At 43.0% G+C, this 26,342-nt stretch overlaps 2 protein-coding genes across 3 annotated transcripts in view; both read left to right on the forward strand.

Annotated features, from left to right (window-relative positions):
- Positions 1-26,342, forward strand: part of LOC5520440 (mesencephalic astrocyte-derived neurotrophic factor homolog) — a 47,836-nt gene that overhangs the window by 2,082 nt on the left and 19,412 nt on the right. Inside the window, exon 4 of one of the 2 annotated variants that reach the window (XM_048724014.1) lies at positions 199-734. The exons of the other annotated variant lie outside the window; for it this stretch is intronic. Within the exon in view, the coding sequence (XP_048579971.1) occupies positions 199-359 (161 nt within the window). The 3' untranslated portion in view covers positions 360-734. Of the gene's footprint in view, positions 1-198; positions 735-26,342 lie in introns of those variants that run through there. 2 annotated transcript variants of the gene reach the window in all.
- On the forward strand, positions 7,140-24,608 carry LOC5520366 (VWFA and cache domain-containing protein 1). Its single transcript, XM_032365368.2, has 14 exons — positions 7,140-7,430; positions 10,310-10,897; positions 11,273-11,426; positions 11,872-12,146; positions 16,929-17,061; positions 17,899-18,175; positions 18,442-18,638; positions 18,718-18,798; positions 19,012-19,318; positions 20,056-20,241; positions 20,615-20,955; positions 21,555-21,714; positions 21,960-22,189; positions 22,731-24,608. Exons 1-14 carry the CDS (start codon positions 7,278-7,280, stop codon positions 23,090-23,092), a joined length of 3,444 nt encoding a protein of 1,147 aa, XP_032221259.2. The 5' UTR covers positions 7,140-7,277; the 3' UTR covers positions 23,093-24,608.

Here is a 26,342-nt window from a genome sequence, read left to right on the forward strand (position 1 = left end):
TCCTACATGAAAACTAAAAATATATTTACTGTAATAATAATAATGCTTCTGCATTATCTCCAATCCATCACCTTAAATTTTGTTTGATATAAAATCCTAAATATATAAAGCAGTATAAATGACACCTTCAGGCGTTTATGAGCTTCAATCTAATTTACAAAGCTGACCACATGAGCATTGATAGCCATTCTCTTTCAGAACAAAAGATTGATCTCAAGAATACGAACTTGAAGAAACTAAGGGTGAAGCAGCTGAAGAAGATCCTGAATGACTTTGATGAGCAGTGCCATGGATGTGTAGAAAAGGCAGATTTTATAAAAAAGATAGAAGATGTTATGAAAGACCACTCTGAGCTTTGAGGACAGCATAAACTTCTACAATTATCTTATTGTCAAAAATTCTTCTCATTCCAGCACCTCTCATTATATATCGTTTTTTTCCATTAGACCATTTTATGAAAGACAACTGTTTATTACAATTGCCTTCCATGCATTATAAAAATATTCCTATATTTTACATAGGATCCTTTCATAAAAAACTCTTCCAATTCCATAGGATTTATTTAAAGAAACATGAATGTTTCTGATGATGTTCAAGGTTTTACATTTGCAAGCACAGTATGAGATTTCTATATCTACTTAACAGTGAATGGTGTATTGTTAGCTATAAATAGAAATTGTAGTTAACCTGGACTGCAAATATTACTGTTTGTATACAATAAACAAGGAATTTTGCATGCCGTATTGATAAAGAGACCCTCATTGCATCACATCAATCTCGCGCTATGTCAGGGCTCTCGAGGATTCCCCTAAAATCGTCCCAGGATGCTGTTCGCTTTTCAATCCTACGCGCAACGTAAGAATGGCAAATAGTGCAGAGCCCACAAATGGAATTTACACCCACAAATGTAGAAAAAAAACGCAATTGTAATAAGAAGCTGCCCACAAATGTAGTTTCTATTGGAGCATTGTTGCGCTCAGTCTGAGTGAGAGCTCTAGAGGCATAGGCAATGGGGTGTCCCTCTTGTGAAATGACTGCCCCCAGGCCTATGTTGGAAGTGTCACTTTCAATGGTTACCTCTTTGTTGATATCATAATAGTGTAATACCGGTGCTTTGGTGATCATCATCTTGATCTTCTCAAAGGCTTCCTGATGCTGTGGCAGCCAGTCAAACACTGCGTCCTTGTCAGTCAGACGTCGGAGAGGTTCTGCAACCGTGCTTAGCTGAGGAAGGAATTTGGACAAGTAAGTGACAACACCAATGAGGCGCTGGACGCCTGCAATATCAACAGGCTGCGGCATCTCACAGATGGCTTTCACTTTATCTGGATCAGCAGAGATTCTGTCTGCGCTAAGGACATGTCCTAAGTAGGTCACCCTGTCCAACTTGAATTTGAGCTTCTTTGGGTTGAGCTTCAGGTTGTGTTCTCTGCATCTATCCAGTAGGTCTTTGAGAGCCGCATCATGACATGCCATTGCTTCTTCTTCTGTTTCACCCGTTCCATAGATGATGATGTCATCATGGACTGCTGCGATGTTTGGAAGGCCTTCAATACATTCATTGATTCTGCGCTGGAACTCTTCTGGGGCGGACTTGATCCCGAATGGCATTCGCAACCACCTGTAACGGCCATAAGGTGTCCAGAATGTTGTGAGGTAGCTTGATGGCTCGTCCAAGACAACTTGCAGAAATCCATCTTTTGCAGCGACTACTGAGAATACCTTGGCATTGTTCAGTTTGGGTGACACTTCGTCAATAGTTGGAGTTGGATAATGGTTTCTAATTATGGCCTTGTTCAACTCTGATGGGTCTAGGCATACTCGTAGCTTGTTTGGCTGTCGGACTACCACCATGCTGCTTATCCATGGCGGTAGTTACTTTAGCGATTACTCCCATTTCCTCAAAATCCTCAATCTTCTTCTTCAATTCATCCTGTACTGGGATAGGGACACGCCTGGGATTGTTCTGCTTGGGTTTCACAGTTGGATCTGTTTCTATGTGGTATGTACCCGTCAGCCTTCCAAGTCCACTGAAGACATCCTTGTAGTCATGTAAGACATGCTGTTTTGTAAGGGGTTCTTTTGGACCTGGCTCTATTTGGTGGACACATTCTTCATTGAATTCAAGAAGCTTAAGTGCTTCGCAGACTCTGCCTGAGAGTAATGACGTTGGTGCCTCTTTGATTATCTGGGAGTGAACCTTTCTTCTGATCCCATTTGCTGTGCAGTGAAGCTTGACTTGCCCCATAGGTTTGATGGTTGACTGATTGTAGGCTCGCAGCTCAGTTTGGGACTGCTCGGGCTGCTTCTTGGTCAGCTTATTGTAGTCGTTAAGGGATAGTGTGCTGCATGTTGCTCCGGTATCAAGCTGAAATTTGATTGACTGCCTGGCCGTCTTATCTCCTGTCACAGCTAACACTCGTGCAAAATACTGCCTTTTCTTCTGGTTTGACTGAATGGTATACAGGCTGTCATTGCTGGAGAATTCATCATCATCGTCACTGCATGAGCTCTCTTCTAGTTGGTGTACGTTTTGTTTACCTCTTCTAGCCTGCTTGCCTGGCTTCTATTGAGGCTGGCTCGCTATATGATCTTGACGAGTGGACATGCAAACTCTAGCAAAGTGATTCTTCTTGCTGCATTTACTGCAGACCTGCCCAAATGCTTTGCATTTTCCAGCGGCATGGCTGTCACCACAGTACTTGCATTCTGTGATCTGCCTCGGCTTTGATTTGGACTTGTTTATCACCCACATTTACACCATAACCTTACAAATTTTAAATCGACCTCCGCACCACTACCATTTTAACACACACAGACCCATCACGCTAAATTATAAGCCTTATCTACTCCACATCCCCCTCACCACCACTCTTACCTATACACCGTACCAATTTTTCCCCCACCAACACAGCCATTAGCCATCTCCCTACTACACCATATTATTATTATTATTATTATTATTATTATTATTATTATTATTATTATTATTATTATTATTATTATTATTATTATTATTATTATTATTATTATTATTATTATTATTATTATTATTATTATTATTATTATTATTATTATTATTATTATTATTATTATTATTATTATTATATAATAATAATAATAAAAAAAACGGAACATTGAGGAGCTTATTCGAGAGGGCAGGACTATACAAAGGGGTCTTGTGCAGTTCCACCGAAAAAAGGATGCTCCCCAGAACACAGCAAAAGTGTTTGCGAAGCTCGTTATGGAAGGGCAAATAAACTCCGCCTTGCGTTATCTCACTGAAAGTGTTTGCGGAGGTGTCTTATCCTTGACGGACGACGTAATGAGGCAGCTACAGGAGAAGCATCCTAATGCACAACCTGCTAAGTTGGGATCCCTGTTGTTTGGCCCAGCAGAAGATGTACACGAGTCAATCTATAGTGAGATCACAGGGGGAATGATAAGAGAGGCAGCATCGAGAACTAAGGGCGCTGGAGGACCATCTAATGTAGACGCGCACGGTTTTCAAAGAATCCTCGCCAGCAAATCATTCAAGAAATCAAGCTCGGACCTGTGCGACGCACTCGCCTTGCTTACCCGTCGTTTATGCACAGAGTACACCGATCCTATGACTATCGAACCGATACTAGCGAGTCGCCTTATCCCACTAGATAAAGGCAAAAGTGAGGTCCGACCAATAGGTGTAGGAGAAGTGTTGAGAAGAATCATTGGCAAGTGCGTAACGAAGGTGCTCAAGCAAGACATAGTGGAGTCGAGTGGCTCGCTTCAGGTGTGCGCCGGGCAAAAATCGGGGAGTGAGGCTGCGGTCCATGCAGTATATAATCTATTCCAACATGAACAGACAGATGCTGTGATGTTAATAGATGCTTCAAACGCATTTAACTCGGTCAATCGAGCTGTCGCCCTTCATAATATTCGGGTCCTGTGCCCAACGCTGGCCCCTTTTGTAATTAACACCTACCGCCTACCAGCACGGCAGTTTGTAGCGGGAGGCAAGGAGCTTGTATCAGCTGAGGGCACAACTCAAGGTGATCCGCTCGCAATGAGCATGTATGCCCTCAGCTTACAACCACTCATATCTCGCCTACAAGCAGCAACTCAAGTCAACCAATGCTGGTTCGCAGATGATGCAACAGGATGTGGGTCACTGGATGACGTCAGGCAGTGGTGGGATACCCTTCAAAGTTCGGGACCGGATTTAGGATATTTTCCTAATGCTGTGAAGTGTTGGCTCGTAACTAAGCCCGAGAAAGAGGAATCTGCAAGGAAAATCTTTGAAGGAACTGGAATCAATATCACTACGGAAGGTCGCAAGCATCTTGGAGCGGCGCTCGGTTCCAGGCCCCATCTTGAACAGTACGTGGATAGCAAAGTTGATGAGTGGGTGGGGCAGGTGACAAAACTCGCTGAATTTGCAGTTTCGCAACCTCAAGCCTCCTACGCAGCGTATACGTTTGGCTTGAAGCACCGTTGGACGTATTTTTTGAGAACTCTGCCGGATATAGAGGATCTATTGTTGCCTCTAGAACGTGCCATACCAGACACCTTGATACCCTCTCTAACAGGGCGCACGTGTACTCAGGCAGAACGTGATCTCCTCGCCTTGCCAGTGAGGTTTGGAGGCCTGGGTATAACAAATCCCGCTGATGAGGCTTCTCTCGAATTTACAGCTTCAACGAAGGTCTGTGGTCCGCTTGCAGAACAGATAAAACAGCAAACGCATGTGCTGCCGTGTGACGATGCCATACAAGAAGCACAGCAAGAGGCGCGCAGAGAGAAGAACGAGTACCTGAAGTCTAGATGCGCGGAGGTGAAAAGCTCTTCACCTGTTAATATGCTAAGAGCAGTGGACCTTGCTACTCAGAAAGGGGCTTCAAGTTGGCTTACCGTTCTGCCATTAAGAGAGATGAGCTTTGATCTCAACAAACGAGAATTCAGAGACGCTCTAGGTTGAGATACGACTGGGAGATCCCCGAGACACCATCTATCTGCGTTTGCGGGGACACATTCGACGCAGATCACGCAATGATTTGCAAGAGAGGCGGGTTTGTAATCCAACGCCACAACGAGCTGAGGGATTTGGAGGCGGAATTGCTGAGTCTGGTGTGTAAAGATGTGCAAACAGAGCCTGTTCTACAGGACATCACAGGAGAAGAGCTTAACATGGGAGCTAATACCGCTCGAGACGCACGACTGGACATTGTAGCAAGAGGTTTCTGGGAGAGGCAGAGGCAGACATTTTTTGATGTACGAGTTTGCCATGCTAATGCTGAATCCTATAGAGACATGAACATTGACCAGATATTTAGGCAACATGAAACAGAAAAGAAGCGTCAGTACGCTACTAGAGTGTTAGAAGTAGAGCAGGCCACTTTCACACCATTAGTGTTTGGCTCGACAGGGGGAATGGCAAGCGAATGCCAACAGTTTCACTCCAGGCTAGCGGAGCTCATTGCCGAGAAGAAGGGAGAATTATACTCAACAACCATGTCCTGGATCCGTGCAAAAGTTTCGTTCGCCATTTTAAGATCTGCCCTTCTGTGTCTACGTGGTTCAAGGAGCCCAAGGCGAGCACATGTAAATATATATGACAATGACTTTGAAATTCAGAAACAGAGAGCAAATATTTTTTAAATGTATTTTTGTATTTTTTTTAATCACGATTTTTAATAGTATAGCTCAATTTTGTAAATAATCAAATTCTAATGAGTCAAGAAAAATCATTTATAAAAGAAATATTTAGTAATTCTAAAATTGTAAATTGAGTTGTTTAAGTAAGTTACAATAAAGTTATTATTATTATTATTATTATTATTATTATTATTATTATTATTATTATTATTATTATTATTATTATTTTTTTTTTTTTTTCTTTTTCACCTACCCACCACACTACCACAACCTATTCTATAGTCCCACTTTATCTTTTCACCACCCTCCACCACCTTCTAGTCTAACCTATCCACCTTTTCACCGTAATTACATTACTACCATCTCCACTCTACATTAACCTTATTAGCCATCCTTCACCATCACTCTCCAACATCACCATACCATATGATCACACCCACCTCACTACCACACCACTTTAGGCCCCTACGTCTTGGTACGAATACCCGATCCAAACCAAAAACAAAAAAAAGGGTTTGCTAAAACAAACTCATATATATACCTTTTCCACTCGCAGTGAGCCTGGGGTTACCTTTCGTGGCTAAAACATCACAAGAAATACACAGCTGTTGAACTCAACAACTGAAGTCCGCCATTTCTTCAAGCCAGAAAGGGGTCGGAGCAAACCCTTTTATACCGGAACTCCGTGTTGAACTCCATTTTCTTTCCATTTTCTTTTCACCCCCGACATGCCCACGAGGCATTTCAAATAAGGTTATACAGCACAGGGAGCCCATCCCAATATATTACTGTTAGCCCCCCCTCCCCCCAGCAGAGCAGAGCTAGTACAATACTGAGAGACAATTTCACTCTGACATATCGAGAAAATTTAGCCAAAAATTGTCGTTTTTTTGCAAAACGCGGTCATTTCCATATAAGGAAACTAATATATTCTTTATTTGGAAAAGCTGCATGATTCTTGTAATTTTTAAGTTTGTCGTATCGCAGGGGCTTCGTCAACTTTATGACTTGTAATCAGAAGAGAAAAACAGTGACTTTGACCATCTTTAGTCTATAGAGAAAGTATCCGAAAAGACACTAAGATTCCTCGGTACCAGACCCCCAAAACGACAACGTTTTCTTCATATGACCTAGTGAGAAAATATCCCACGAACAAAAACAGACTTCGACTGTCTAGTCCTGGTACTGTACTGTAAAAAACACCGACGGTAAATAATTTCCCAACCTGGAGAGCTTTTTAGGAAAATCTGCCGGGAAATTATTACTCGTCAGGTCTGATACAGAGGGGTGTATTATTATAATGGTGTAATCCGGAATAACTGTTAATTCAATGCAACAATTCCTCAATTTAGATAGCATATTATAAGCGTATTTTCCAGGCGGCAAGTGAAGGATTTTGAATTCTAGACCATTTAGCAATAAATATCCCTAAAAAAAAAAACGACTTAGGTGCGACATTTCACTCTCTCCCAGTAGTATTCCATGCCCTAGAGCTCAGTGCGCATGACTAACTTAACATTTTGCGTCCAGTAGAGTTTGTTTCTACTTGTTCCGCTACGCTTTTCTAAAAAAAGACTCATTAACACATACCAAAGATGTGCCAGTGATTCTACTAGAGATCAAGCTGTTTTGTTAACTCCAATATGAAGGAAACACGAATTAAAGTTATTCTTGGTGTTCTCCTGATGTTGTACCTCATCAAAGATACCTCGACGACTTTACAAACAGCGCCAGGAGAGCTAGCAAAAAAACTGGCAGAATTGGCGATCAATGGTTTAGGAACAAGCGAAATGCAGGTAAACTTTTAAGTATTAACATACTTTTTTCGATTTTGGAAATTTACTGTTTTTTACTGATTGTTTCTAAAACTTGTGGAAAGTGTGTTTCAATCATAATCTGTCATTTCAACCAATCGAATCTCTAACCGCCATGCAAATGTGTGTAGAGGTGATATGTTCGCTTGTAAATAAGCTATGAAAGAGGGGAATGACACAAGAAAAAATGTAAAAATGACAAGAACCGTAAAAGGAAGCAGAGTATACGTTTGTCGATTAAAGATGTGAATTTCTCATCAAAACAATTGATAAAATACTTAGGTTATAGTAAAGACTTTAAACCTGGAGCATGTGTGAGACTATTATCTGTCATACCGAAGTTAGTATTCTAAAAATATAGTAGTACACCTTTTGCTGTTCAAATAACGGGAAAGGGACATTCATTTGTGCCAAAATTTACATCGTACGCTCATCAACATCTCACATCTCATTAAATATTCGTGAACATTCATTAGCATCAACAGAGAAACTATAACGCAATTGGACATTTCAATTCCAATGGAACGAACATTCTTTTACGCGCATTGACTATCAGTAGCGTATATTGATGAACGTACAATCTGAATACACGTTAACGATACAACGTTTGGCACAAACGAATGAATCACAAGAGTGTCTGGGTCGTAAGAATTAAAGTAATATTCTAGTATTTGGCAGATTTGAACAAACTTATAGAGTTGAAGTTAGTCAGATTTAGTTAACTAAGAGAAAAAGTTTCATATTCTAGTTATGCGGATAAAAATGATTTCTGATACGACGTAGTTTTGCATTTAAATTAGATGCACTTGATGCAGTTGAGCGAAGATATTGTTTGCCATTTACAGATGGAAAATGTTTTTGTTCAGAGGCTTACTTTCATAATTTGACGTATCTTGCGAAACAAATATACGTAGCATGTATATGCCACATATGTCTTGTAAAACCCAAACTGTCGCGATCTCGTACCAGAACAATGAATAAAATACACCAAAAACTGGAAATCGACTCTGCCTAATCTGCAGAGTCGATTTCCAGTTTTTGGTGTATTTTCCACATATGTCTTGTATACCTTTGACATATAAGTCAACTATATGTGGCATATACATCAGGAACATTTCAAAACCATCCATTGTGTTCGCAATTCCCTGTTGTCCGAAAATCACCTAAGCATTTTTATATATATTCCAAATTTTGTTTCCCGAAATGGCTCTTTTTTCTTTAAATACTTTCAAATAGCTTTAAATAGCGATTTTGACCAAATTTACCATGAAGTATTTAAATAGCTGCTAATAAACTACGTAAGAACACTTAATTCGTAGTGTGAACATTTCATAGAACATTGGATATTTCCTCTAAAACCTCAGTGCAAGATCCCCAATATTGAAATATATGATTCAAGAGAATATATACAGTATAAATATCAGTGTTCAGGCCCGTAGCCAGGGGGGTTCGGGTGGTGGTTGGGAGGGGGTGGGGGCTCGGGAAGAATCACTCCCCTACTCATTCGACTGGAAGTTCCGCTCTTATTACGCGAAATTAAGTACCACTATAAGATAGGACGAGCTACCTAAGAGAAAATGCATTATGGGTAAAGAACTCCCGCTCAAGCAAAATAGGTCGTATAATATAAAATTCATCAACATCTATTTTTTCAGCTTGCGAAAAAAAAAATCGGAAAAATATTTAAAAAAAAATATCTAGGATTAAAAGTTTAGGTACTGGTGAATCGCGAAGCTTACTGCCAGACCGTATGCGAATTAGATTTTGTGACGTCACAAGAAGAGTACTTTCGCTTTTTCTCCAGTCATTCTTATCGCTTGCGCGGACTTTGGCTTTTAAGCCAAAGATTTAAAAATCTCGAGAATAAGGCTCGCCATGGCATCAATTTAACCATAAATGATATTTCAGTAAGAATCAAAATGATGACGCCGGAGCATTTTATTCCAAATCGCTAAATGATTTCAACTTTTTTGATAGCGCGCTCGACCGCCATCTTGGATTTCACTCGTAAGAAAAATCACAGACTGGAAGACCGTTTGATGTTCCGAACAATGGACAACGTCGTGCGATACTTGGAGCATATAACACTATTGCTTGGCAGCCTCAACAACGTTCAAATGTAGGATTTGGAGTCGATTTCAACTTTTAACTTGATAGCGCGCTCGACAACCATCTTGGAATTTAAACTCGTAAGAAAGAAATAGAGAATAGAATAACGCCAATCTTTTTGAGTTCGTCCGACGAGACGAATCCATAGCCTCCTCCGCTACGTATTTGAGCCCCCTAGAAAGGGGAATTTGTAAAGGCAAAATGTTTACTTATGCAATGAGAATGTGGAATGGCCTTCCTGTTGGCGCAATCACCCAGCCCACTTTTGACAGTTTTCTGGCATTTATTTAGTTATATAATTAAAGTTTTTTTTATACCTTTATGTTATGGCTATGCCTTTGTGGAGTAATGCATTAAACGTAAAACGTTATGGTAATTAGTGATAATTAGTGTTTACCGGCTCCGTCAAATCGAGAGCCAAAAAGCCGGAATTCTGAAACTAGTAGGGTGTTTTGTAAAATTCATAAAAAAAGAGGTTTTAACCAAATAAAAAAAGGCTTTCTACTTCGCACTCATGAAATAATTTAGTTTTTTTCATAAATTGCTTGAAACTGGCATTCCATCTGTAAAAGTGTGGTACAAAACATGAATGCATTGAATGGGTTTCCCTTCCCATTTTAAATACTTCAAATTAAAAAACTTCCAGTCGATCATGGATACCAGAGCTGCATGAAGCGTTATTCCATCAAGTTTTTACATTCAAGGTACGAATGGATGACAAATTATTTATAATACGTTTATAATGTTAACAGGGATACTATGACAAGCTGACATTCAAGAGCCTGGACCTTAATGGAAACAGTATACTGAATGACCTTGCTACACGGTTCGCTAACAAACTACAGACAAAGGTTACGATAGCGAGAAAGATTAAGGATGCGGTGGAAGTATCTTACGCAAAGTCAGCCACCGTCACAAGTCGCACAGAATGCTGCAAAGCAGACACTAGATGGCTGAAATACGACTCAAGGTTCAGAACTAAAGTAAATTTGGATGAAATGTGCGTGATCATCTCCGGTGCTGCATCTTCTAATCCCAAACAACTACAAGATAATGTCCTCCAAACCATGAAACAGAACATTGAGAACAACCCGACACTGACATGGCAGTACTTTGGCTCAGAAGAAGGATTGTACACCAACTACCCAATGATAAGAGACTCATCAAGCTGCTCTTCGTATGACCCACGCTACAGACCTTGGTACGTGGAGGCGGCGAGTCCGCAGCCCAAGGACGTGATTCTTGTAGTGGATTACAGTGGATCAATGGGTGGCTCTCGGTTGCCGATCGCTAAAGAGGCTGCCAAGACTGTACTAGACACGCTGAATCCACGTGACAGGGTGAGGGCATCCTACTGATTTTAATCGCCTTTTAATCTAGGTGATAGCAATTTCTCTTCGGCCAAATATTAGCTCAGGTTCTTATGCAAATTTCAACTTGAACAAGGAAAAATAGCAAATTGACCCTCTAAAAAAAAAGACTATGCCCACAGCCTATACTATTCAGGCGCGTACCCAGGATTGGCTGAGGGGGGGGGGGGGGGGGGGGGGGGGGTGCGCAGTCATATGAATCATATGGAAAAGGCATAGTATTTGAAGATTCCATTATAAAAAATGACCCACATTTTGTCTGCCAAGAAGGGGGCAGGGGGGGGGGGGGGTGCGCTATTCGAATCTACCGTCATGTTCCGATTAGTTATATTGAGTTCTTTGCAGGTAGCATTTCTCGCTTTCGAGTCTGGTGTCCGGCGAGTCAAAGTGACCAGTGGTGACGCTAAGGATGAGAAGTGCTTCGAATCCAGCCTGGCAAAAGCGTCCCCTGTCAACATAGACATCCTGAAGAAGTTTTTGGATGGAGAGTATGCCAGCGGTGAGAATTATAAATGTCAATAAGGTTTCTGTCAATGGGCTACAATTTCTCCTAGTTCACCATATTTAGCAAATTGACATTTACATTTAGCAGCATGTTGTAGACAATACCTAAGTGGCACTAAAATTACGATGTTATGGTGTACATAGACGACGGAATACATTCAATACCGACAACAAAGCTCAACTCAGATTTGCTTGACCTTTCTCAAGAAATATGGAATACTGTGAACTCACTAGGTCGACAATATACTTGGTTATTTTTTTTATAAATTGAAAACTGTCGGGTATTTATTCCATTGAAGACCTTTCCCGACTGTCGGGCATATAGCCACTGCGTTTATCAAACAGTTCTATCTATCTATATTAATAGCAGGCGCGTACCCAGGTACCCCGAACGAATAACTAGATTAATGACAAACCAGCCATCATTTTATCTTGCTAAGGTGGTACAATGTACGCCGTTGCATTTAACGCTGCCTTTGACATCTTGGACAAGTACTACAAAGAAAAAAATACCACAAGACGACCCGTGATACTCTTCATGACGGACGGGGCGCCTAATGATGACCCTGGGACCATACTAAACACCGTGAAGATGCGCAACCAGGGCTTATCCACCAAGGCAGACATCTTGACGTTTGGTATGGGCGGTGGTATTAGTCCTGCTGGGGTAGATTTATTGCAGAGCCTGGCAGAGCAAACAATTGACGGGGGCGCGGTGAGTAACCCTGGTGGCTAGCTATTATCCGGGCTCAAGGGGGCGCGGTGAGTAACCCTGGTGGCTAGCTATTATCCGGGTTCAAGGGCGCGCGGTGAGTAACTCTGGTGGTTAGCTATTATCTGGGCTCGAGGGGGCGCGGTGAGTAACTCTGGTGGCTAGCTATTATCCGGGCTCAAGGGGGCGCGGTGAGTAACTCTGGTGGCTAGCTATTATCCGGGCTCAAGGGGGCGCGGTGAGTAACTCTGGTGGTTAGCTATTATCTGGGCTCGAGGGGGCGCGGTGAGTAACCCTGGTGGCTAGCTATTATCCGGGTTCAAGGGGGCGCGGTGAGTAACCCTGGTGGCTAGCTATTATCCGGGCTCAAGGGGGCGCGGTTAGTAACTCTGGTGGCTAGCTATTATCCGGGCTCAAGGGAGCGCGGTGAGTAACTCTGGTGGCTAGCTATTATCTGGGCTCGAGGGGGCGCGGTGAGTAACCCTGGTGGCTAGCTATTATCTGGGCTCTAGGGGGCGCGGTGAGTAACCCTAGTGGCTAGCTATTATCCGGGCTCAAGGGGGCGCGGTGAGTAACCCTGGTGGCTAGCTATTATCTGGGCTCAAGGGGGCGCGGTGAGTAACCCTGGTGGCTAGCTATTATCCGGACTCAAGGGGGCGCGGTGAGTAACTCTGGTGGCTGGCTATTATCTGGGCTCAAGGGCGCGCGGTGAGTAACCCCGGTGGCTAGCTATTATCCGGGCTCAAGGGGGCGCGGTGAGTAACCCAGGTGGCTAGCTATTATCCGGGCTCAAGGGCGCGCGGTGAGTAACTCTGGTGGTTAGCTATTATCTGGGCTCGAGGGGGCGCGGTGAGTAACCCTGGTGGCTAGCTATTATCCGGGCTCAAGGGGGCGCGGTGAGTAACCCTGGTGGCTAGCTATTATCCGGGCTCAAGGGGGCGCGGTTAGTAATTCTGGTGGCTAGCTATTATCCGGGCTCAAGGGAGCGCGGTGAGTAACCCTGGTGGCTAGCTAATCCGGGCTCAAGGGGGCGCGGTGAGTAACTCTGGTGGCTAGCTATTATCTGGGCTCGAGGGGGCGCGGTGAGTAACCCTGGTGGCTAGCTATTATCTGGGCTCTAGGGGGCGCGGTGAGTAACCCTAGTGGCTAGCTATTATCCGGGCTCAAGGGGGCGCGGTGAGTAACCCTGGTGGCTAGCTATTATCCGGGCTCAAGGGGGCGCGGTGAGTAACTCTGGTGGCTAGCTATTATCCGGGCTCAAGGGGGCGCGGTGAGTAACCCTGGTGGCTAGCTATTATCTGGGCTCAAGGGGGCGCGGTGAGTAACCCTGGTGGCTAGCTATTATCCGGACTCAAGCGGGCGCGGTGAGTAACTCTGGTGGCTGGCTATTATCTGGGCTCAAGGGCGCGCGGTGAGTAACCCCGGTGGCTAGCTATTATCCGGGCTCAAGGGGGCGCGGTGAGTAACTCTGGTGGCTGGCTATTATCTGGGCTCAAGGGCGCGCGGTGAGTAACCCTGGTGGCTAGCTATATCCGGGCTCAAGGGGGCGCGGTGAGTAACCCTGGTGGCTAGCTATTATCCGGGCTCAAGGGGGCGCGGTGAGTAACTCTGGTGGCTAGCTATTATCCGGGCTCAAGGGGGCGTGGTGAGTAACCCTGGTGGCTAGCTATTATCCGGGCTCAAGGGCGCGCGGTGAGTAACTCTGGGGCTAGCTATTATCTGGGCTCGAGGGGGCGCGGTGAGTAATCCTGGTGGCTAGCTATTATCTGGGCTCTAGGGGGCGCGGTGAGTAACCCTAGTGGCTAGCTATTATCCGGGCTCTAGGGGGCGCGGTGAGTAGCCCTGGTGGCTAGCTATTATCCGGGCTCAAGGGGGCGCGGTGAGTAACCCTGCTGGCTAGCTATTATCCGGACTCAAGGGGGCGCGGTGAGTAACTCTGGTGGCTGGCTATTATCTGGGCTCAAGGGCGCGCGGTGAGTAACCCCGGTGGCTAGCTATTATCCGGGCTCAAGGGGGCGCGGTGAGTAACCCAGGTGGCTAGCTATTATCCGGGCTCAAGGGCGCGCGGTGAGTAACTCTGGTGGTTAGCTATTATCTGGGCTCGAGGGGGCGCGGTGAGTAACCCTGGTGGCTAGCTATTATCAGGGCTCAAGGGGGCGCGGTGAGTAACCCTGGTGGCTAGCTATTATCCGGGCTCAAGGGGGCGCGGTGAGTAACCCTGGTGGCTAGCTATTATCCGGGCTCAAGGGGGCGCGGTGAGTAACTCTGGTGGCTAGCTATTATCCGGGCTCAAGGGGGCGCGGTGAGTAACTCTGGTGGCTAGCTATTATCTGGGCTCGAGGGGGCGCGGTGAGTAACCCTGGTGGCTAGCTATTATCTGGGCTCTAGGGGGCGCGGTGAGTAACCCTAGTGGCTAGCTATTATCCGGGCTCAAGGGGGCGCGGTGAGTAACCCTGGTGGCTAGCTATTATCCGGGCTCAAGGGGGCGCGGTGAGTAACTCTGGTGGCTAGCTATTATCCGGGCTCAAGGGGGCGCGGTGAGTAACCCTGGTGGCTAGCTATTATCTGGGCTCAAGGGGGCGCGGTGAGTAACCCTGGTGGCTAGCTATTATCCGGACCCAAGGGGGCGCGGTGAGTAAACCTGGTGGCTGGCTATTATCTGGGCTCAAGGGCGCGCGGTGAGTAACCCCTGTGGCTAGCTATTATCCGGGCTCAAGGGGGCGCGGTGAGTAACTCTGGTGGCTGGCTATTATCTGGGCTCAAGGGCGCGCGGTGAGTAACCCTGGTGGCTAGCTATTATCCGGGCTCAAGGGGGCGCGGTGAGTAACTCTGGTGGCTAGCTATTATCCGGGCTCAAGGGGGCGCGGTGAGTAACCCTGGTGGCTAGCTATTATCCGGGCTCAAGGGGGCGCGGTGAGTAACTCTGGTGGCTAGCTATTATCCGGGCTCAAGGGGGCGCGGTGAGTAACCCAGGTGGCTAGCTATTATCCGGGCTCAAGGGCGCGCGGTGAGTAACTCTGGTGGTTAGCTATTATCTGGGCTCGAGGGGGCGCGGTGAGTAACTCTGGTGGCTAGCTATTATCCGGGCTCAAGGGGGCGCGGTGAGTAACCCTGGTGGCTAGCTATTATCCGGGCTCAAGGGGGCGCGGTGAGTAACCCTGGTGGCTGGCTATTATCTGGGCTCAAGGGCGCGCGGTGAGTAACCCCTGTGGCTAGCTATTATCCGGGCTCAAGGGGGCGCGGTGAGTAACTCTGGTGGCTGGCTATTATCTGGGCTCAAGGGCGCGCGGTGAGTAACCCTGGTGGCTAGCTATTATCCGGGCTCAAGGGGGCGCGGTGAGTAACCCTGGTGGCTAGCTATTATCCGGGCTCAAGGGGGCGCGGTGAGTAACCCTGGTGGCTAGCTATTATCCGGGCTCAAGGGGGCGCGGTGAGTAACTCTGGTGGCTAGCTATTATCCGGGCTCAAGGGGGCGCGGTGAGTAACCCTGGTGGCTAGCTATTATCCGGGCTCAAGGGGGCGCGGTGAGTAACTCTGGTGGCTAGCTATTATCCGGGCTCAAGGGGGCGCGGTGAGTAACTCTGGTGGCTAGCTATTATCCGGGCTCAAGAGGGCGCGGTGAGTAACCCTGGTGGCTAGCTATTATCCGGGCTCAAGGGGGCGCGGTGAGTAACTCTGGTGGCTAGCTATTATCTGGGCTCATGGGGGAGGGGGGGGGGGGGCTATCATAATAACAGACTGGGTGATCGTTCGCAAAATCAATTTTAACCCAAGGGATATCACTTTAGGTGTAGTCAATAGCAATTTTTATACCCCTTAGAGATAGTACTGGAAGCACATTTTATGTTTTTGAGAATTTTGTTGCAGCTCTTATAAACCAATAATTCTACTTCAGGTTTGCCTTTCGATTTTCCGATATTTAGTATTCAAGAAATAATTCAAATAAGAGTGGAAAAATAAAAATAAAAATCCAGAACGCATTCTCTGTATGCACATCTCTGTAGGCACCCTCACAAATGATGATACACAGAAACATCAACATTGCAGATACAACAGCTGTATATTTTATAGAATCATCAAAATCTAGATATTCATCATAAACACTGATGCTATGCCTAAATTTATTCTATTTTACAAATTTTTAGCGGATTTATAGCGTTTCGAAGTTTCCCTAACAACGGCCCTCAGAGATGTGTCCCGACACCTTTTAGCCGTTGCTCGAAGTGCCCGCAAATTAGTCCAGGTAACTAAAGCTTCACTAATTATTCCTCAGGAATGTACTTCCTCCTTATATTTGGTGCACAGAAGCTCATTGCGCAATATTGCAAACTAAACAAGGCGGTGCTTGCATTATCGTTGCTATCCCTTTTTTAAAGATATATACGGTGACTTTCGTCGTATTCGGATGAGCCGCTTGACCTTAGGAATTTTTAACCCTGAGAGATAGCATTAAAAAAAATGCTCGTTTTAATTGGCTGATGGATCCTGTATTGTTATGTTACCGACAAAAAAGTCGAAAGTATTAACCGATCAGTTGACTTGTGGTTTATTGTAAAATACTATTCAAGCGACTGGGCCACCATTTAGCGTGAGACACCCAGAATCGGAAAAATCCTCCCCCGGCGTAAAAAAACCCTAAAAGATATCAGAATCGGAGAAATCCTAAAACAACCCCTAAGAGATAGCAGTTGGTAAGAATTTTATACCCTAAAAGATAGGTCGAGCACCCCCGTCTACTTTTCTGGAAAGTCTCCCCCGGGGTTTTAAGCTATGCTTTTTTTGTAGGTTGGAAGATACACCCCTGTAACAGACGTGTCTAACCTCCGTAACCGTATGGCTACCTACTACTCTGCGTTCTCAAGGAAGGAAGACGACAAACCAATTTTCTCGGTTCCATACGTAGATACTTTGGGACTAGGTTAGTATTTTGCTGTATATTTGACAACCATTTCCTTTCGGTTTCAGATTGGCATCTTTTCTCCGTTACCTTCCAAAAAGTTTATCAGCATTAAGCCGCTATATTGACACCTTTGCGTGCCGCTACTACATAGCCTTCCTTTTTTATTACCACGGAGCGTTTATTTGTTGTCGGCCGCTACTAACATCTCAGTCTTTTCCTGTTACAGTTGACACTAAGCTACTAACATGTTTAGGTATCTCACAAGCCTACCAACCACCATAGCGAAGTTTATTTGGGCTATTGACATCTAGGTGTCTCGAAATCCTGTCAACCATTATAGTCCGTCCCTTATACCGTCAATAGATATATGCATATGCCTTTCCATTATTACTATGTAATGGCTTTTTTTTGAAACTAAGCTTCATGACATGGAATCAATCCTTGCTACATTTTGTAAATCCTTTAATCTCATTCTTATGGAGCCTTACAAAGTCACTCCTTATGTATGCTAGCAAAGGAAAAGTCCTTTTTTAAACACTAACATCCCAGTAAGCTTCGTCAAGATAAGGGTTTAAACAATGGGTGTACGAGGGGCGACCTTTTCCTACGTGGGTGTGCCAATTGAGTTACTTGGACTGCCGTGCCGTGACGTAAGGTTTACATGGTTACTACTGACGGTGGTAATACACTACATGCTGGCTGCGTTAGTGCACATGGCTTGCTCCACACGTGATCATAATGATTGACAGCATTCCAACCATTTTTGCACAAAGCTTTCTTGATACTAATCCTGGCTCCACCAGAGTTACACTAGACTAAGATGGTGCCTTAATGGCATCTTCATGTGTCTTTCAGGCCTTTTGACCAGCATAACTTTCCCCTGTTATCACCAAGGAAAGTTTATTGGCGTTGCCGGCACTGACGTGGTGATGTCCGAGCTTCTCGCTGACGTCACATACTTCAATCAAGGCCAGGCCTCGTACGCGTTTGTGGCGGACAGTTCGGGTCGTACCATGATGCACCCTCTTCTCCCCAAGCCGTCAGATCCTTATCAAGCGCCGTTCTTTTTGGACATACGGGACCTAGAGCCAGAGGGGAACTTCTCAGATATTATTTTCTCGGGAATCAAAAGGTACTATCCCTTAAAGACATCGAGAATTAGTACAGTGACGAATTTAGAGAGTCTACTGTAGGAATGCTTGCGTTTACCCTTCAGACTGCAAGTTTAGAAGAAATTTATGGGAACTTAAATAAAAAATTGACCTCCCCTCTAGAAATCCTAGAAAAAAACAATACGAAAGATGAAGAGCCTTTATTTCAAACGAAACTTTTTATTCAAATTAAAGAAATGTTATCATGCTTATAATTGTTCAAGAACTAAGGTTTTACTTCCCTCAGCCAAACACCAGGATCTCTGTTCCTCACCTCATCCCGGTTCCTTGCGCGCGGTGGCTCAATTTACGACGGCGTCACAACAAAAGCTATCCCTTCTATGTACTACTGGAAGCCGATACCCGATACAAACTTCACGCTAGGCATTGTGGTTAAAAAAGACGTTAAGAACTATATCACAGACGCTGTGAAAAAACCCGAAGGTGAGAGCGCACGAAGTTTCATATTCGATCAATCCCGGTGTAAATAGTATGCGGACCATGTGTTGTTTTTTTTTGTCAGGTTTCAAGTTTGTGTATCATCGACTTGACCTCAGCCTTCCTACCACTACATGTCAGTACTTTAGTCGCTATGGAGTTAAAGGCAAGTCTTCAATTTAAGTTTTTTTTATTGATTTTTGTTTCTTCAATATTAAGGTTTAAGTTGAAGTTCAGTTACCTATTTTAGATATAAAATAAGGACTCCTTCACGCAGTAGAGTACAAATTTGGGGTGGATTTATTTAGATATCTCTCAGCTTGAGCATTTGCAACAAGACATGAGAAAAACAGGCTTAAACTCTTCTTTATTTTTATAGATAAAGCCATAGTCAAATTCGGCCCTCAAGCATTCAAGAACCCGTATGAATACCTCGGAAATGAAGAGACCGACAAGACAGTCGCAGAATATGTGAAATACTTTGATGGCGGCACAAGCGAAAAGTTCAAGGAATCGATCCGTAACACTGTGTATGTGACGCAGATGGCAGAGACGATTTGGGGAAAAAGCAACACGGGTTTGTCGCAGTATGTTGTGTGGAGGTATATTGGTACACGCGATGGCGTATTTAGGATGATGCCAGGGGCAGCTCTTCCGAAGAATTTTGACGCTACTACTCGGCCATGGTAACTAGAAAATACATATGTATCCCTGATGGACTAGTTCTTAACCTTTTATAGTAGTGTAAGCCGTATAACCCGTAAATTTTGCTCGGCGAAATAGGTGGCCAAATTCCATCTATTTTGCCCACCAAAAATATGGCTTTTTGGTGCAACACAACACAACACAACACAACACAACACAACACAACACAACACAACACAACACAACACAACACAACACAACACAACACAACACAACACAACACAACACAACACAACACAACACAACACAACACAACACAACAACAACACAACACAACACAACACAACACAACAACAACAGAACACAACACAACACAACACAAGAAAACACAACACAACAACAACACAACACACTAAAACATAACACAACACAACACAGCACAGCACAAAACAATACAACACAACACAACACAACACAGCACAACAACAACCATACACAACAACAACAGAACACAACAGAACAACAACACAACACAACACAAAATAACACAACACAACACAGCACAGCACAACACAACAAAAACACAACAACAACAGAACACAACACAACACAACACAAAATAACACAACACAACACAGCACAACACAACAACAACACAACAACAACAGAACACAACACAGCACAATACAATACAATGAAATAGCATTTATTTATAGAGGGTTACCTTATAACTCTTACAAGTTTTCTAACTAATGGCCATCTCAAATGAAAATCATAGGTATATCTCTGCCCAAAGCAACATCGACAAGTTGGCCCTATCAAAACCTTACGTAGATGCCGCTGGCGCAGGTTTGGTGATAACAGCGGCTCAAACTATCTTCAAAGTAAGGGAAAATCAGCATGCCACAGCAGATGACGTCATTGCTGTCATGGGAGCAGATTTTCCCCTTCCCTACTTTAAGAAGTAAGTTGCGTTTGAAGCCCTCAACTATATCTTAAAGCTGACTTTTAAGATATAATTATGGGCTGGCTTTAGAGGATTGCTTTGAAAACTTCAATTCTGAAAAAGAAATTTTGAACGAAAAATATATATTTTTAAATTTGAAAGAGGGAAATTAATGCTTGAACAATACAATCAATAACTATAGCTTAAACAACAAAAGATTTTACTGTTTACGACATATTTATGAAGGTGTAATTGTCTTTGTTGAGCCATACAATCAATAACTATAGCTTAAACAAAAAAAGATTTTACTGCGTACGACATATTTCGGAAAAGTTCTAGTTCTTTTTCTGAGTACCCTTCATACGATCAACACCATAATGTTACTTTTTAGAATTTTGGGAGACACGTACCCGCTCTGTAAAAGTTCGAGCTACACTTGTTTTGTGATGGACAGAAGCGGATTCCTGATTTATCACGACACCTTTATGACGTCATCTATAACCGCACGTGACTTGAATCTCGCTCACGTGACCGACAAGGAGAAGCTGGTGGCACAAGACATGATCCAAAGAGGTCTTCTTGAACGTAAACATTGTCGCAACATGGCGAGCATAAAGACTGTGAACTTCTATGATGTTCGCGTCACTACCGGAGTTGACTACACTGCAACATATTTGAGTTGTTCAGCCAATTACAACATATTTCCTATAAGCGGCAGCAACGCGTTCTTAGGTATGATTTTCTTGCTGGCTTTAACTCTTCCGGAGTTTCATATTTTCAAGTGCACACTTAATTGACAAACATTTTCTTTATCACCGTATCACCGACTATTAACCGAGTGCCATGTCTGTACAGTGAGATATCAGACCAATGTACAAACTGTCTTGCTGGTTTATCGTCGGGTGTAATTTTTATCGAGTTTTGATTCATGTTTTGTTTACTTCAAAAGTCGCAGGCTTGATCCATTAGGATTATTAGATTGAAGATAAGGGTGAGAAGGCAGCTATCAACTCAGCCAGTTTTCAGATTTAGAAAAATTGCGGGCTCACAAAAACTTGCTGGAAAATCGAGTCTCCTTTTCGGAAGGCTTTTATTTTTTTTTGGTGCCACAATTAATGCCACAAATGTAAGTTTCATTATGTACACTGAAATGGCACATCTTCCATATCAAGCCAATTTCGTTCACATTACCATTTCTCACTAGACACTCACTAGTCTAAAATTATCAATAGTGGAATTGCATTTTCGAGTCAAGACAGGCTCTTGTGTTCCAAGTTGGGTTTGTGCTCGTATAGTGATGATAGTATCTAAAATGTATCCCTTTCTTGCAGGTTTGGTCCGGAAGACTGGGTCTTGTTATAGCAATGGGGCGTTGTGTTCATGCAGCAGTGATAAGGAGAGGATGTGTTCATATATCTCACCAGACTGCCAGTGCCCCTGCTCCTCCACACTTGACTTTAACTACTGCGACAGCGAGTATCCTCTCTCCAAGTAAGAACTGAAATAATACCACCCGTGTTACATACCGTTTATCTAATTCTTTTGTTTGACTAACTAATGACTAACCAACCGACCATTCGACTAACCGACCGACTGATTGCAATCGCCAATTCAATTGATATTGGATATAATTTTCCTTTGGTCTATCGATCGATTTTCCCACCACCGGCGCCTTAATGACTGGCCACTTATTGGATTGCTTTAGCTAAAACCAATTACTAATTTTTTATTTCAAGCGTCTCAATTTGCGCTGTCCCTGCCGAGGCGTTACTGACATCAGAGGAGAAACAAGCTTGTGTTCCGAGAGACCTCCAGAAGTGCTATGACCCAAAATGCAGCGAGAAGACCACGGAGGGTGCGTGTGAGGGCGTGGTGGGGTGCAGCTGGTGTGTTCGGGACGGCGACGGAGCATCTCTTTCTAATCCATTCTGCAGCCCTATTGACGAGTGCTTCGCGGGAACCAAGGGTATGTCACAGACACTTACTTTGATACTCCATTTCAATCGAAACCGGACATGTTCTCATTATTGATGTATTTCGTGTAGACGAAATAAATGTTCTTATTAGAGCATTTTAGAATATAAAAACATATAAATATTAAAATATTGGTGTATTAATGAAAGCATTGATGCATTGATTGTAGAGATATTTTCATATTAGTGATTGATGTTGGCATGTTTTCATATTGATGTACTTATTGATGTAGTCATATTTGAAGTCGCATGCTTTCATATCGATGTATTAATGTAGACGTGTTTTCATATTGATGTAGGCATGTTTTCATATTGATGTTTTGATTCAGCCATATTTTTATATTGATGTATCATTGTAGACATGTTTTCATGTTTGCTATTACATGTTTTCATTGATGTTATAAAATGTTTTCGTTGATGTAGAAATGTTTTTTTTTTCAAGTAGTAATATGTTTTTATATTATTGAAGTTTTAATGAATTCGTCTTCTAATATATGTAGTTTTGTGATGTCTATCGATATATCTTTTATTCAGGAGCAAAATCGCCTGGAGCTGGCGAGGGCAATTACTGTAAGAGCAGTGGTAGCTCTGGACTGTCCGGTGGGGCGATCGCTGGAATAATCATTGCAGTCATCATTGTGCTGATTACAATCATTGTTGGAGTTGTATTATACAAAAAGATCCATAAAAAGAAGCCAAGCGCCCGACCAAAACCAGCAGATGTGTCATCAGCACCACCAATACAGCCAGCGGTGGATTTTAAGCCTGGTGTAGCTCCGCCTACAGTGAATGCTAACGCCCCTTACCCCCCTTACAACCAACAAGCAGCTCCCCCCTACCCAGCCTATAATCCACAGTACCTTCCCCCTGGTGAATACAATCCAGGTTATCAGTAAATCGATGGACTGCAATATAGATGCATAAAAGACGCTTTGTAGCTGTACAGTTTGCTATCGCAATATTTTCAGTAAGAAGGTCGCAGTCTTCAGCTAGAAAAGCTTATCTGGAGGGGGTGTGGTTGGGGTGAGCCTTATTCTCCCCTTAACATTCACGCTTTCTTGTTTATTATAAGTACGACTTTTCGGTAAACAAGCTAGTTGGCCGCGCTCGAGCGTTTCTTGTTTTCCCGCTTTTTTGACATCTTTCGGTAAAGTTGATCGATATTCCCACGAAAGCGAAGGTTGATTTGTTTTCTCGTCGTAAATTCCTTTATTGCCAGGGACATAAATAATGAATGACTTATTAAAACCTCGCTTTCTCGGTCTTTACGAATAAATATCCGACCTCTGTCTTTTCTGCACTGCCTGCCCTCGGCCTGTGGCTTTGGGCCGTACACAGGTACAAGGCCTCGGTCTGATATTTCTCCGTTAATCTTGTTTTGAAAACTTTTTTCCCTAGTTTCTAGTTTCTGCCCTTATTAGGGCATTAAATATCATATTTGGAAGTTCCCTTTAATCATTGTTTTTATTTTTTGTGTAAGTAGATAATTTCCAAGATTTAACAGGCAGCCATCTAGAAAATAGGCCCATGACCTAACGTTTTAGAACATCACAGGTTTCCCGCGCGCTTTCACAGGAAAACGACAGCAGCCATTTTTCTTTTAAAGTTCAAAATGTAAATACAGTAGTAAATAGAAGTTTCCACTCAGCCGCAAGAAAATATCCTCAAATCGCACTCGTTTTGACATGAGTCGTCAAAAACGTTTTTTTTATACACCTATTACAAATAAGGTTGCACTCGGAGAATATGTTTATCGTAACCGGAAGTGCTTCTTGAGTATTATGCACGAGTGAATTGAAACCACGGCACCCCCGGGACATAGCAGGGAAATTAACATTCATGTGGTGTGAAATGTGCGTTACTTTCTAGGCCACCGGGGCCTGTAACGCTGTTAAAACCCCCAATAGCCCCAGTGTTTTCCGATAACGTCCCACCATAGAAAGCCATACCTTCCTTTGAGCTGCCATGTTCAGTGAACTAAACTTCGTCGAGGAAAAGCGTATGCATGCTACACCCGCTTTCGGGCCCTTTTTAGTATTTTTAGCACAGGCTACCCCAAAGTTAAAAATCAACAGACATCGATAGATAGAGAATAAACTATATTTTTATCAGAGATTTAGATTTGCAAGCAAGTATCTTTGTTAAAAAATTATAATTTGAATACGCCGTGTAGCGGCTTAGGGGTCCCGTAGGTCGATTGACCCCTTGTTAGGCCGCATTGCATAACAATAGTGAGGACCGTTTTCCAACTAAAATCAACAAACGATCGATACTGCGGTATGCGAAGGCGTCGATGACAATTTTTCTTTATTCGCTGATTACGTAAAAACTGAAAGTAAGAATTAAAAGTACCAAATAACTACAATAAATTATGCTAACACTAAAACAAATATATGTGCAAAAGATGCTAAATTATGAGACGATTGAAGCGCGGGTGAAGGGGTTAACTAAAGTAACCTATTATTGTTCGATTCAATAGCGCTGACTGTAATTATAAGTGAAAATATACCAGCTCAGAATATTTCCTCTTCTGGGAACACAAATATGGCGGCCTAAATGGATTATGACGTCATCATTCAAGCCCTTCGCCTTTTACCGCCGGAAAGATATATTTTTCGCTTTGAGAGCTTTTTCCCGTCGATTTTTGCAATTTTAGAGCAGCCAGTGTGTTAGGTCATCTTTCCTAGATATCTCGTGCAAGGCGTCGAAGCGATGGAGTAAAAATATGGAAGATGGTGAGTATTTATTCGAAGGGAATTGGAGCTCTGCAGCGCCATGTTTGACCGATTTCGAACCCAAACACATGTAAATAAATCGCCAAGATCTCTCTACAATAATTTTTGTGGGCTTAGAAAAAATTATTCTGAGAATAAGGGCTTATGTAGCTTTTGAAATCGGTATGTCTCTATATGGGACGCGACGCCAGTTGCTGCGTTTGGTTTCTTTAAACAATATCGTGTTGAGCTCTGGACATCACCGACATAAGTATAGGAAACAAGGGCCCTCCTTACACTGTCAAGTGGACTGCTTCGTTTGGTAGATAGCCTAGCCGTATTTATTGCTATCATTTTTTAATTTTTCTGGCTGATTTTAAAACTAGAAATCTTATACAGCTCTGCCAAAGTTTATTATTAAATAGCTAAATTGAGTAAAAATAAAATGAAATTAGTGTGTGAGGCTAGTTTCAGTTGGCTCCTCTGCAATAAGTCCATCATAAATAATATGCTACTGTACTCTATAAATCAAATTGAAAAGAACCCACCTCCTCTTTTCTTAATATAATTGTTACAATTTATTTCAGATATTGACCATGGCAAAGAAGATGAATATAAGTAAATATATAAGGATGGACAGAGAGATCATTGAATTTTCTGCTTTGTATTCCACTCTTAGTGATAAAAAAGTGATAAAACTCCTACTATTCTTTTTTTGGAATATTTGTTTTATTTGTTCAAGCTATGTGTTATTGACTATTACACTTTTTGAAAGTATGGTTACAAACTGACCCCCCGGTTCTGTAGCTCTGTCAAGAAAATAAGGGGGGCCCCTTCGTATTTACAAAGACAATGCTTAAAGAACGCTGCTTGGTGGAAAAATGGTATTAGATTATATGGCTTTCAACGTTAATGAAGATTTGCACCCCAGCCTCTGCTACGGCCCTGTCCATGGACCCCTTGTTGGAAACAGGTTTTCTAGTAATAACATGTTTTCTAGTGAGGGAAGGGTTTTCTACTTCTAGTATGATCCGAGTATAAACCAAGAGCATGGATGAAGGTTGGTAAAAAATGTTTCTATGTATTAAATCCCCAGAGCTAAAACAGTATTATACTTCTGGGTTTTTTAATTCGCACTAAAACATAATATAAGGCACAGCATATTGTGCATTCAAAGGGTGCAATGGGCTTTTGAAATAAAAGGGGAAATATTATTATTTCACATCACTTTTATGTATGGTGCTTGATTGTAAAAATTGTATGATTGGACAAATTGTTTCCACTTTTCTCCCATTTACTCTGACTGAAAACTTTCTACCAGAAAGAATTCAAATCATTAGAATTCTGTTAGAGTAAAATTGTTTAGAAGAAGACTACAGGTGTTAAATAGGTGTTAAATCCCCCGCATGTCGCGTTACATCCCCGGTATGTC

The sequence above is a fragment of the Nematostella vectensis genome, chromosome 1 (genome assembly GCF_932526225.1).
Source record: "Nematostella vectensis chromosome 1, jaNemVect1.1, whole genome shotgun sequence".
In the NCBI taxonomy this organism is placed as follows: domain Eukaryota; kingdom Metazoa; phylum Cnidaria; class Anthozoa; order Actiniaria; family Edwardsiidae; genus Nematostella; species Nematostella vectensis.